The sequence below is a fragment of the Lepisma saccharinum genome, chromosome 2 (genome assembly GCF_977018435.1).
Source record: "Lepisma saccharinum chromosome 2, izLepSacc3.1, whole genome shotgun sequence".
NCBI classification, from domain to species: domain Eukaryota; kingdom Metazoa; phylum Arthropoda; class Insecta; order Zygentoma; family Lepismatidae; genus Lepisma; species Lepisma saccharinum.
In genome coordinates this window covers 185,062,089-185,075,303 of record NC_139230.1, presented here as the reverse complement: position 1 = coordinate 185,075,303, position 13,215 = coordinate 185,062,089, and the positions used below count along the sequence as shown (strand labels likewise).

Below are 13,215 nucleotides of genomic sequence, written 5' to 3'. Positions count from 1 at the left end.
TGCCAAATGCTTTCATGGTTAGGCTAGGTGGGCCAGTTTTAGGGCTCTTAACATTACAATAATTTCCTTAAATGTTTCAACATCTCATCATGTTGATGCTGGTCTCAAGCATGACACCTCTTCGTTCCTCGTGTCAGCAGTAGTCTGTGGAATGACTTGTTGACGAGAAGCAGGGATATTTGTGTAAGGTACCTTTAAAGTCTTGTTTTCACTGATAAATTGCACTTTTTGGAATTTCAAACAGTGGTAATTACTTTCATTAAGGTTCAAATTTACTGTAACAATCATTCTACAATTCTGCAACACTTTGTGTTTCTCCTATGAAACTTTGAAAAAAAATCATTGTACATTCGGAACCACATAGTTTAATGTTCATTAATGCAATTGTGCAATACATCTGCACCCATGAGGATGATTTCAGTATGTGTTAACCTTTTGACTGGTCTGTGCAATAGCATCATGTGTGTCCAACTCCAAGGTCAGCCAGTAAACCTTTATTCCAGCATCTAAATAATTGCCAACCCCATATATATATATATATTCAGAAACGATCACATTCATACATGAACATCCACACCTATTTAACAAAAATTGTGCTCTTCATAAATACAACACAAGAACAGTTCAAAATTATTACTTACAAACACTGAGACTACAGACGTAGAAAAACAGTATTGACCATTCAGGACTGGTAATGTTCAATACATTACCTAATCACTATGAGCAAATGTACAAAAGTAAATTAACACAGACAAACATATCTGTGTATTCTTTTATCTATACATTATTATACATGTATATATACACTCAATATCTATGTAATGTTCAAATATATTTTTATCTTTTATTGGATCATAAGCTGTGTAACACTCAACAATGTACTCAATGTATTATTGTAATATGACATTCTGTAATTGACAAAATCATGGATCAATGTAATCCTTGAGGTGAATCGATCATGCTGGGTGATTATTTTGTGAGGATGAGGGAAAATGTTCCAAGTTTCGAATTGAATTAGTGTTCGAAGTTTGCAGAACAAGCTTAAGTTTGTTAGAAGTTGCGAGAAGCAGGAATTTTGGCTCAGTTTCTGATTGTGTAATTCTGATATATCATCATGATAGACATTCATTTTCTGCATGAATCTGATTCTCTACATGCCTATAAGCAGGGCTCGAAAAATCCTGGCGACTGTGCTCTTATGCTGTAATATGTACGAAATTTTGATGATTCTAAGCTCAAATTGCAGTACAGCGTAAGTTAGCAAATGATTTTTTTTAAATGAACGTTGTGAACATTCCAGAGAGTCGGTAATAATTTCTTACTCTTTGTCCCCCAACACCCCATTTCCAGTTTTCTCGAATGATTTAGCAATGTTTTGAATGTTTCTTATACAGAATGTTTCAAAAGTTGCACAACCCAAACTTTGGAAATGTATATCATGAAAACTGTAAGAGATATTTACACCGGGTTTTCTGCATTATAAAGTCTCATCCATTGAGATATTTTTCAATGCTTAAAATTATCAGTTTTCTCCATACAGAAAATTTAGATAAATTAATAACTGGCGGAAGGCATTGTTAAAATTTTTCCAGAAATTCACTTTTGAATTAGAAAAATACGTAAGAAATTATCGAAGGGTCATAATTAGATGTCTGATGACATGTCAATCTGTCATTTGCGACCAATATTGGTCATGTGCAACATTTGATGGATTTTTATTGGCGATTTTATGGATTGAGTGAAAAAGTGTCATTTTTGGGACATATATGGCAATGCTAGCAGGTCGAAATATATGATTGATTTAGTTTATTTTACTTCGCGTTTTGTGCATCTTTGCTAATTTGCGAAGATGTGATGAAGTGATGAATAGACATTCACAAACGACCATGCCCGAGTGGGATTCGAAGCCGGGACCCCTGGCGTCGCAGCACGATGTGCTAACCACTCAGACACAGGGTCCGGCAGGTCAACAGACGCACGCCACATGTGCCTAAGTATTCGCTATACATTTACGTGAAAAATTATAACCTAAGATTTTGTGCCGAAATTGTACTCTTGAGAGAATCCTAGTCTGGCTCTGGTTACACTGAATTCTCTTCGCTCACTTTCGATGCTACTATGCCTGTTCTTTTAATTGATTCAGCATGGCGTATTCTTTGGAGCAGCGCGTGTGCATTGCTGAAGAGTATTTTACTACTCATTCTTACACTCATGTGCAAGAGGTTTTCCAAGAAAAATCCCCTACTTCTGCTGTACCTCACAAAGCAACTGTTTTACAACTAGTCAAACACCAACAAATGATCCCACAAATTGCTAACAGTTGGTATTATTTTTGAAGATTAGGCACACACAGAAGATGTACTACGTAGAAATTTTCAGCGAAAAATGCAGGCTCGACCAGGACTCGAACCTGGGTCTCTGGTATACCGTACGATTTCTCTAACCACTGAGCTACTGAGCCAGCCTGGCCTCGCCTGATTTCTCGCTGTTGCTGTTTTACCTGTGTGGAATCGTCTCTGCTAGTGCTACCGCAACGGGATCTGTTGCCTTTGAAACTCAGCAGACTTTGACATTGCCTGGTTCCTCCCAGCGTAGAGATGTTAATGCATTTTTTGCACACACGCAATGGTACAGTATATCAGAGACCCGTGTTCGAGTCCTGGTCGAACCTGCATTTTTCGCTGAAAATTTCTACGTTGGTATATATTGTTGAAAATCAATTCAAAGATGTTTTCAGCAAATTAGCAATATTTTTTTTAAAATAATGTAATTGCTTTTATTTGGATACATGCTAACATAAATTTATTAACCCAGTGATAGCGTACATGATTGGTTTAGTGCAGAAAACCTGGTGTAAATACCTCTTATGGGTTTCATGATATACATTTTCAAAGTTTGGTTTGTGCGACTTTTGAAACACACTGTAGTATGCACAATTGCTAGTAGGTAGTTTCTTGGAGCCTGATTTTCAGAGCTGGCGCCTAGCTTTGAAGAAAATTTTTCGAGCACTGCCTATAAGGCCCAAGTTCTGATTGTTTAATTTTCAACTGATCATGGTACACACTAGAGTACTGCATTGAACCACTTTTGCTTGCTCAAACTCGATTGAATCTCCCACACTCGAGCGTAATTCGCTCGAATATATAAAATATCAAATATCATTTCAATGTGACGATAATCGTACAAATATGTATAAAATTTGTGCTGGTAGTTTCAGCCCATAATAATCTAATCATTTTCATATATTGCTATGTATTGGTAAGATAGACTAAATTACAATTTAACATGTAGATGATGACTATGTTCACTTGAGTTTCAATTTAACTGCATCTTTCACTTCATGAAGCATATTTGAAGGTCCACTACTACAGACAAATTACTGTTGTACGTGAACTACTGGGCTTTGAGCGTATACTGATCTTTTGCCTATTCGAGTGAAGAAAGAGTCTATTCCGTAAACCATCTAGCTTCATCCTTGCAATCTATTAGACGATAGAGCTAAAAAGCCTCGATGCAGAACTCTAGTAAACACATTTTTTTACATGATTTGATTTCTATTTATGTCTGTTAACACATATTTCAGAATCTTAAGTGTCTTGTACACAATCAAATTAATCACGAACAAGTCGTTGAATTGAACTCTTACTAAGAAATTACGTCAGAGACCACGTCATTTTTCTCATTGGATGCAAGGTTAGGTCCAACCATTTCTAATTAGGAACGGTTCTAAATAACACCATACAAGCCGGGCTGTCAACCAATCAGAGCAAATGCTATTGAAATCGATTATCGGGACACGACCTCTCGGTCATGAATGCAGATGCAATGGCACCAGCATGAGATGTAAACAATGTATCACTTCTCATTTAAATAAAAAAAATGGTCATGTACATGAGCAACGTTAGACAATTCAAGATTTCCAATAGGAACGCTGTTCATCAGCTTTCAATTGTGTTCAATTCAATGACTTGTTCATGATTCATTTGATCCTGATGTGATTTACTTACTGTGTGTTTTCTGGATAACGATTTTTCCCTTCTATATTCTCCAATGTGATTCTTTGTTTGTGAGCAGGCATTTGTTTACTGCTGTCATCTACTTTACATACGTGGGATTTGGTGTATTATGTCCATAAATACTTCCATTGTTAGGTGGGTCAGATTTAGGGCTCTTATCATTACTAACACTTCCCTAAATGCTTTTGTTGTTAGGTTAGATGGGTGACGTTCAAGACTCTTACCATTAAAGTAAGTCCATAAATGCTTCCAATATCTGATTATGTAATATCTGGTCTCAAGCCCAGAACTCCCTTTGAGCTTTGCACAAAAATCTGTCAGAACAGAATGTCTGAAACTACCGTAAACCAATAACGATTGCTCTCTGCAAAGCTACTTTTCAAATCATAATTTCTCCAGTAAAAAATCCTTGGTGATACTTTTATCTGTGCTAATCAGTTTCTCCAAGCTTTGAACTTCCTTCCATAATCGTTTTCAGTATTCTAAAGCACTTCCTAATATTTTTATAAAACTTGTGAAGAATCATGAAACATTTGCAGGGTGGCTACTCACCAGGGATTCTGAATCAATTATTGGCTCCAGGACATATGCGTGAGTTCTCCATGAATTTTTCTCCGTAGACTTGAAAAAAATTGCAACTTTTATTAATCCAAATCCCATTGAATTTCTACATATTTATAAATACCCCGAGGCAAGATTTTCACAGTTTTGATTTCTCAATCCTTTACTTTTTTAGTGTCCTTTGCAGAACAATCTATCTGACAGATGGAAGATTATTGCAAGATAAGGTATCCTGAAGTTGAATAAGCAAATTTGAGCTTGAAATTCATATACGATTAACAATTTTTTATAGATTAGTTTGTCCTGTAATGTCTGTGACTTGTGTTTGATTTTGTATTTCAAGTTTGAATATGTGTAATTGCAAATGTAAACTACACACCTTAAATTAAATATTTTAAATATATGTACCATTTAATTGAATTGATTTAGAAGTTTTGGATACATTGGAATCTTGCAAATCATTTATATTGTTAATATGCAGTGCTTTTCATGGTCTAGTCATCCGTGGAGTGGCGGCTAGCGTGCCGGCCAGTGACAGCGCATCTGCTGGCAAACTGGATGCAACATTCGCGTAACTGGAACCGATAGCTATGTAATGAAATAAGCTCGTACAGTTACATTGACAGTTACAATTAAAATGAGCACGTACCTTGTCACACGAGGTGTTGGGAATGTTGTCCTCCTGTATCAACACATTCACAGCATCTTTTTAGGAAATTTTCACTAACACGTATCAGTTCCTTTTCTAAAATTGCTTCGATTTCTCTCCTGATGTTTTCTTTCAATTCTTCCATTGTACAGCTGTGGGTCTAAATGCCGGCAGATACACACTCACTGCCCGGTGTGCTAGCCGCCGCTTTACGGACGACCCGACCGTGAAAAGTACTGTATTTTTGTTTGTATGTGTGTGGTTGTGGAGAGTCGTAATACATTGAAATGGAGAAAACATCTGCTTGTACCCTTGAATTTTTGGAAAGGTTGCTTTGAAAACTGGAATTATACTTGAATTTAATCATGGTCCTAGAGTGGCCACCTTGATTTGGAATGGTTACCACCTACAATAACATTAAACAGGTTTTCTGATTTTGCATTGTGTTTTTTCTTCAGAAGAATATCCCTTTTCATGAGTAGATTAGACAGATCAGGTTTGGTGCTCTAATAATTATGCTCCTGCATGTTTGCCTGTGTTACTATTTATATATTTTGAGTGGGTTAGAATTGTTAAATTTGGTTATCTTAATATTCTCATACTATCTTCATTTCCTACAAGTTTATGCAACGTTTTCTGCAGAACTTACTCTATTTGTATTTGTTATTTTATGTCACTCTAATGCTACTTTTGCCTAATCATCATGATGAGCATTCTGGACCTCAGATCCAGGTTTCCAGATCAGGATGCCAGAACTGAAAGCTCTGATTTCGGGTTTTGGATGTAAAGGGTAAACTACCAGTACTTGACTATTAAATCAGTAATTTCCAATGTTTATGTCACTGTTGCACTAGCCATGGAATTATACTGTTATCTTCACATGAAACTGTAGAAACAAACTTGATCTTGGAAAGCATAAATTTGAAATTCATCACCATAAAACTGGTAACTTAACCCACGCCAACCTAGGGGGCCAGTGTATTTGACAACAGTAAAACATATGATTGAATACTTACTCCAAACAACACAAAGACACAAGTGGATCAATGAATGTGTCACAACATACACACTGAGAGGAATGAAGTCAGATATAATTTTGCTGTATTTTCCTCTTGTGCTCCATTAGAGTTGTCATCATTGGGGATTTTAAATTCTTTTTTAGGGAATATATGCCGTTCGCCTATTGCTGAAGCTGTTTTTGTAGAAGAAGCCCGGAAGAGAGGTGTACTTGATAAGTGGCATGTGGAAAGTGCTGCCTTGGGTAATTGGCATGTAGGATGTTCCCCTGATCCCAGAGCAACGAAGGTTATGAGCAAGCGTGGGGTTCTTATGACCCATAAGGCACAGCAGGTATGGCAGTTAATTGTTTGTTTATTTTTTTCACATTGTCAATTGTACAGATGGAACAGAAAAAGAAACTTGGTGCAGAAAACAGTTTTTTTAATAGCAGTATAAAGAAATGTGTTTTTTATCCATTTTTTTTATTTCCTTTCATGCAATCAATATCATAAGCCGTAACAGCTTATTGAGGTAACATGTGATGATGAAACTGCCTTCAACTTAACTCATGATCCTGCCAGCCTAGTTTCTTTTTTGAATTAATATATTGGCTTGGGTGTTGTTCGTTTAACAATGTTCTTTCATTTGTTTTCATTCTCATTGCAATGTTTAACCTAAAGATATAGAAAAATAACTTAAAATAAGAACTTACTGAATGCTTGTGTTCCTTATTTACTTATATTCCATGAAACTGCTCTCTCATACTTGGAAGTATTTCAAAATGATGTTAACTATAGTGGAACCACAAGCAAAACAACCTGTGCAGAGCCGCGACACCTGTGCACCGTACTCCCGTGAGGAGGGGAGGGGGAGAGTGGACCATGCTTCCTTATGGCCCGAGCTGTAGGGAAAGCTGCACGGGGACTTTTCGTCCAAGGTTTTTTTTCCTTGTGGTTACTCTATACAGTAAGGCTATGTTGGGCCCTGTTCTTCCATCTTGTCTTTCAAACAGGACATGACCTGCAGTAAGATTAATTTTCTACCACTAAAGCTTCCTCGAAATTCCTTGCACGTTAGAGATTGTTTCTCCCAAAGATTATCCTTGCCCTGCAGTTGACAATTAAGTTTGTTAAGCTTTTCTGTTATGTCCATCGAGAATGCATAATCCTGCAACCAGAATCTTGAAGCTGAGGGTGCGTTTGACCACGTTCTTTTAAAACACCACTACTGTAAATTGAAACATTGTAGAAATCGTCCTCTACTCAACCACTGTACCTCATTGTGAAACAATAGATCACCATGTTGCCAATCCACTTTATCAGTCAGCACTTTAAATAAGTGTGTTTGTAGGGCTTGTCCTTTTACTCTGTTCACAATTTTCACAACTTTTATGGTGTCATTTGCTTTGAAAAACTTTCCATATGACACTTGTTGGTTAATAATGCAGTGGTAGGAATAGGGGAAAACTTTTATCTTTTTAGCACAATGCTATGAGTCCTTTATCATGCCAAACCATAGCTTGCTAAACCCATACACAGCAATATTCTCCGAGGAAATACATGTCATGTCACATAGTATGCCCTTTGAGAGGAATAATCTTAATCAGCTCTTCTTTTGTTTTGAAATAATTAAAAACATCTTCACGAAAACAGCCAATTCAGGAGCATAAAGCATATTGTTACTGTTATTATTTATGTAAGCAGGTAAGAAATGTTTGCTTCTCCTAGTGGCAGATACCATATTGTAAGCCTGTAAACTATATTGTTTGAAAGTGCTTTAGATATAATTTTTTGTTTGAATGGGGTGCATTCTGTGGAGTTCCATGTGTTGTAATGTTTGAAATGCTGCACAAAAGTGATCATCTCCATGGATGATACTAGGAAACATTTATTGTGAAATGTAACACTGCATGTCATATTTTGTGATGCATTTTTTCAACCATCCTCCGAAGGCAAAATGTGAATGATATTAAAATGTGATGTAGGAGGATTTTGGTGCTTGTCGTTGCTTTTAAACCTCCCTGGATAAAATCAATCTGTACCTTTCCTGTATTTTCTCCTTTTGCATCGACATGGCGAAACAAGATAGCTGGAATCACAAATTGCAACCAACCCCTTACGAGCTACTGGAAATGAACTCACAATCGATGGTTTGGCAATCTCTGATATAGGTAGCCAGTCCAAATTTTTGCAAAAATTCCCATTTTGTTGAGGTTAAAGGAAGTCATACCCAGTTGGGTGCCAATGTACCTAAGGAACCCACATGAGTGACATTTTCTGTCCGTGTTTCACAGTTTTATTTTTCCCGTAAGGATTGCATTCCTAGAATGTAGGCATCTATGCCAAATGTACTCTATGACCCTCAAAGGGTCTGATCACTTTAATTTTTTTTAATGTTGTTCAAAAAACACTTTTTCTTCAAATCAGCATTTCACATTGCTTTTTTTTTTGTGTAGACTTTCTAAACTATGTATAGGCTATTCTATATGTAGACTTTGTGCATGGGACATCACTTCAAACAGGATAATCATCTCTAAGGTTGTGTATTGTGCTATGTTTTGGTTCTTAATGTGTAGAGTTCTCTTTTACAGCCCTCTGCTTTTTATTTTATGTAGGTTTTACACCTTGATTACATGTATTGCTTTCATATGAATCTCAGCAAGGTGATTTTTAACCCCTCAAGTGTTGAATTTTCTGAACAAGTCACTACTGGAAAATGGAAGTGTTTTTTTTTTTTAAGTTGAATTCCATTCAACAAAATTAACTGAAATAAAACACCAACCTTCTTCTTTTATGCAGTATTTTTTGTAGAATTTCTTTCATATTCCATGACAAATGTAATTAATACACAACTACAATTATACAATAATACAAAAATAGCATGTCAGCATGTATGTACAACCTTAGTGACAATGAAGTTCGACCAGTCACAAATATAGGAGTGTGTTGTGAAAGAAGGAGAACACATGCATATGCTGAACATATTTTATTCAGCAGGCTACATGGAACAAAGGAAAACATAAATTTCCGCTGCAATGCAGCAATGTATGGTGACCACACAAAATAAAACATTTTCGTCCATCTACACGTGACATTGAAGTTCGACCACTGTTAGAGGGGATCCTGTTTACCATGGTGTGACGCCGCCCCGTCGGCGAATAACTGTGGCAATGCGTCGGGGCATGCTGCGGACGAGTCGCTCAAGGTATTCCACATCGATGCGGTGCCATTCCTCCTGCAGGCAGGCGATAAGAGCAGCCAGTGTCGTGGGTCCCCTCTGTTGGACACGTCGCTTAAGAACACGCCACACATTCTCAATGGGCAAGAGGGCGGGACTCGATGGTGGCCATGGCAGAGTTCGCACGTGATGGCGAGTCAACCATTCTCTTGTCAGCCACGCTGTATGAGGCCTGGCATTGTCGTGTTGAAAGATGAGACGCCGCCTGTGGAACAAGTGCCTTTGCACCGTGGGAAGATGCCGCTCCAGTATGCATGTATAGGCGTGTGCATTCACAATGCCCTCACAGACGTGTAGTGGGCCAACCCCAGATGCCGTCATGCATCCCCATACCATCACTGACGCAGGTTTCTGTACCCGACGTGCATAACATTTTGCTTCATTCTGTTCCTCCTTCCGACAAACGACTGTTTTCCGTATTTTCCCATACACGACATTGAAAATGGATTCGTCCGTCTGCAAAACCCTGTTCCACTGCCGAAATGTCCATCCCCGGTATATTCGTGCCCACCGTAGTCGATTGCCTTTGTTCAACATGGAAAGGAAGGGTTTACGTTTCGCCTTGTACACTCGGTAACCGCATCGCTGTAGGTAACGGCGAATGGTTCTGGTTGACACTTCAATGTGAAAGCGTTCTCGAGTCCACAGTCGTAATTCGGCCACAGAAACATGATTGTTGGTCTGGATGTAGCGCCTAAATATCCGTAGGTCACGCACGCTCAGCAGGCGTTTTCGACCGGGGGCCTTACCTGGCTCTGTACTACCCGTATTTTGGTGGTGTTTGATGATGGAGTGGACGGTTGACTTGGGTAAGTTCAGTTGGCGCCCTATTTCCCGTTCACAGAGTCCATCCCATTGCAACTCCACCACTCTTCTCCTCACGGTGTTGTCAATAGGTTTGCCCCTGACCATGGTGATGATGCACTGCGGTTCCTCGGTGCACAGCACGCGCTTATATACGGCGGACTCCCTTATCGTGTCCGTGACATCATGATTCCGTCGAATGCGCCACTATCTGGAATTTTCCGTATGGTTCTGGTGCCTGGTCGAAGTTCAATGTCACGCATATAGTTCCCCGTTTTCGTTATTTACGTGACCTTGGGTGCAACATGCTAGGATCACGATTCTTGCCTGCTCACACGCCTCCTCTTAAACACATGCGTCACTTCTGGGGGTCACCCATTCCACCGCCTATGCCTATGTACAATTAATCATGTATTCCTTTCTGGTCGAACTTCATTGTCACCAAGGTTGTACTTCAGGTTCATGCAGAATAAATCTCCCTGGTGTGGAAGTGTTTGTAACAAGTGCAACTCAATGTCCCTTATGCACTGTTACTGTGTTATTGTTATTATTACATAAATCTGCAAGAGGGAGATGTTCATTTTGTGTAAAATGTGTGGTTTTTAAATCAAATTTAGGCTTCTATGCACCATTTTCAGAATGCCTTTTTATATACTGCTTTTGATCCTGAAATGTGCCCAGTTTTTTAACCGAAATCTTGATCTTTATTCACCATAAATATGTGGCTCTAGATATACCAAAAATAATTTAAAAGGTACTCACAGCCTGATAGCTGGGATGTTAAATAATCAAATTACATTTAAATTATCATTGTAATTAAAACATATCCTTACAAATGATAAAATGATGGAAATTACAATTAAAATCTTTGTGAAGTGTTATGTGACAGTCACATACATGTTAGCAACCATCTAGTGGATAAGCTAGAGCCAGTCTCTGTGGCAGAGTGGTCAGCGTAATGTGCACTGAAGCTAGTGGTCCCAGGTTCAAACTATTGTTGAAAGGCAACATAACATAACTGAACTGAATAGAAAGAAAGTAAAAAAGGAAGTTCCGAACTGTAAGTACCTTTGTAATTGTTATGGTGTATCCATATTGTGGAGCAATGCACACATACAACAAATTTTACCATCCACAAAATGAACAGTGGTTAATTTTAATAATGTGTGTGTGTCATTAATAGCAGTTGGCAATAATCTGATGCACTTTAAACGAGCCTCTTGAGTCATTTGCAGTGTTGCCAGATTAACATCAAAACTGTGCTCTCAAGTATCAGTTTTGAAAGTTAATTGTCACTTAATCGCATAAAAATACCTGTAGAAGGAAGGCTGAACCATTTTTCAAAGCTCTGATTATTTGTATGTGTGAGAAGGAGTGAATACATGTACATATGTAGATTGACTGAAACATTCTCAATATTTCAGGTGAAGAAAGAGGATTTCGTAACATATGATTATATATTTGGAATGGATGAGGAAAATATGAAAGCTTTAAGGAAGTTGGCACCTGCAAATAGTAAAGCTGAAATCCTGCTGCTTGGTACTTTTGATCCTCAGAAGAAGACTATAATTCGAGATCCATATTATGTAAGTATACACTATAATTTTAGAATAAGAGAAGACAAGCAGACTGATGTCATAAGCACTTCACAATTTGTTGGTTCATGTCCAGCATTGAACAAAAAATTTGCAACAGGGCCTTTCACTAAGTGAATAATTCTGTGCTATGAGATTTACAATTTTGCACATTCCACTAAATGAGAAACTACAGCTTTAAAATGCATAATCAAACAATACTTAAATTAGATAAGTAATCATCTTTCTTTTCCCCTTATTCCATTACAGCAGCAACTCAACATTTCCACTATTCTCTATTCCTGCAATCTTTTTTATCTTGCAGAATGTCTTCCCATGTTTCCTCAACTCCAGAAACTGCTTAGGTTTCCTTTCCTTCTCCATTCTCTTTGTGTGACCGAACCACTTCATTGTCTTTTAATGAGTTGTTTTTAATTTATGTTTGGTTCAGGTCTTCCCTGATTCTTTTTTTTCTTGCCCTGCCTCTTGTTTTACCTGCTATCTTATGATATCAGTTCATTTCTACTGTTGCTATTTCTCTAATTTCCTTTCATTTCATTTGCCAACTTTCACTACCATACAATAGTATTGGTCCAGTCACTGTTTTACGTAATTTGAGTTTGACCTTTGTTCTAATTTCTTGTTTCCCAAATATTACCTGGTTCAACTGATAATGTGCATTATTTGCTTTCTGCATACAATTTGAAACGTCTGATTCTATTTTCCCATTTTGAAGAAGTACTGTTCCCAGTTACTCGTAGCTTGTAACTTGCTCAAGTTGCTTCCAGTTACAGGTCATACTTAATTTTCTTACTTGATCTTCTGTTCTGTACACCTTCTTCACTTTGGTGTTATTTCCTTAACCACCATACCCCTTTCCTTTGATGTTTCTGTCCAGTCTAGTATTGTTCTGTGCAACTTTTCTTCTGTATTTTCAATTAGCACCATGTAATACGTATGTGTACACCAAAGCTTGACAGTACACTGGCCTCATTCACCACATTGCCGGACCCTGTGGCTGAATGGTTAGCACATTGTGCTGCGATACCAAGGGTCCTGGGTTCGAATCCCGCTCAGGCTTCGTTGTTTGTGAATGTCCATTCATCAGTTTCATCACTCATCCCCATCTTCACAAATTAGCCATGAGGCACAAAATGCGAAGTAAAATAAAATAAATCAATCATTCACCACATTGTCACTTTGTTCTTTTCTGTTGTACACTTGCCCATTTTTATGACATCATCTATAACAGTTATAAATGATAGTTGACTCTTACCACCACCTAGTTTTACTCCTCTGTATCTAAAATAAATAGTTGTCATATTCCACCAGTCAAACCACTCCTACTACATCGTACATCAAACTTATTGCTGAA

The 13,215-nt window shown here is 37.8% G+C and overlaps 1 protein-coding gene across 1 annotated transcript in view; it reads left to right on the top strand.

Annotated features, from left to right (window-relative positions):
• The window catches only part of LOC145980842 (low molecular weight phosphotyrosine protein phosphatase 1-like), a 46,188-nt gene that overhangs the window by 2,260 nt on the left and 30,713 nt on the right, over positions 1-13,215 (top strand). Inside the window, exons 2-3 of the mRNA XM_083113930.1 lie at positions 6,389-6,576; positions 11,691-11,852. Of these exons, the coding sequence (XP_082970056.1) occupies positions 6,389-6,576; positions 11,691-11,852 (350 nt within the window). The remainder of the gene's footprint in view (positions 1-6,388; positions 6,577-11,690; positions 11,853-13,215) is intronic.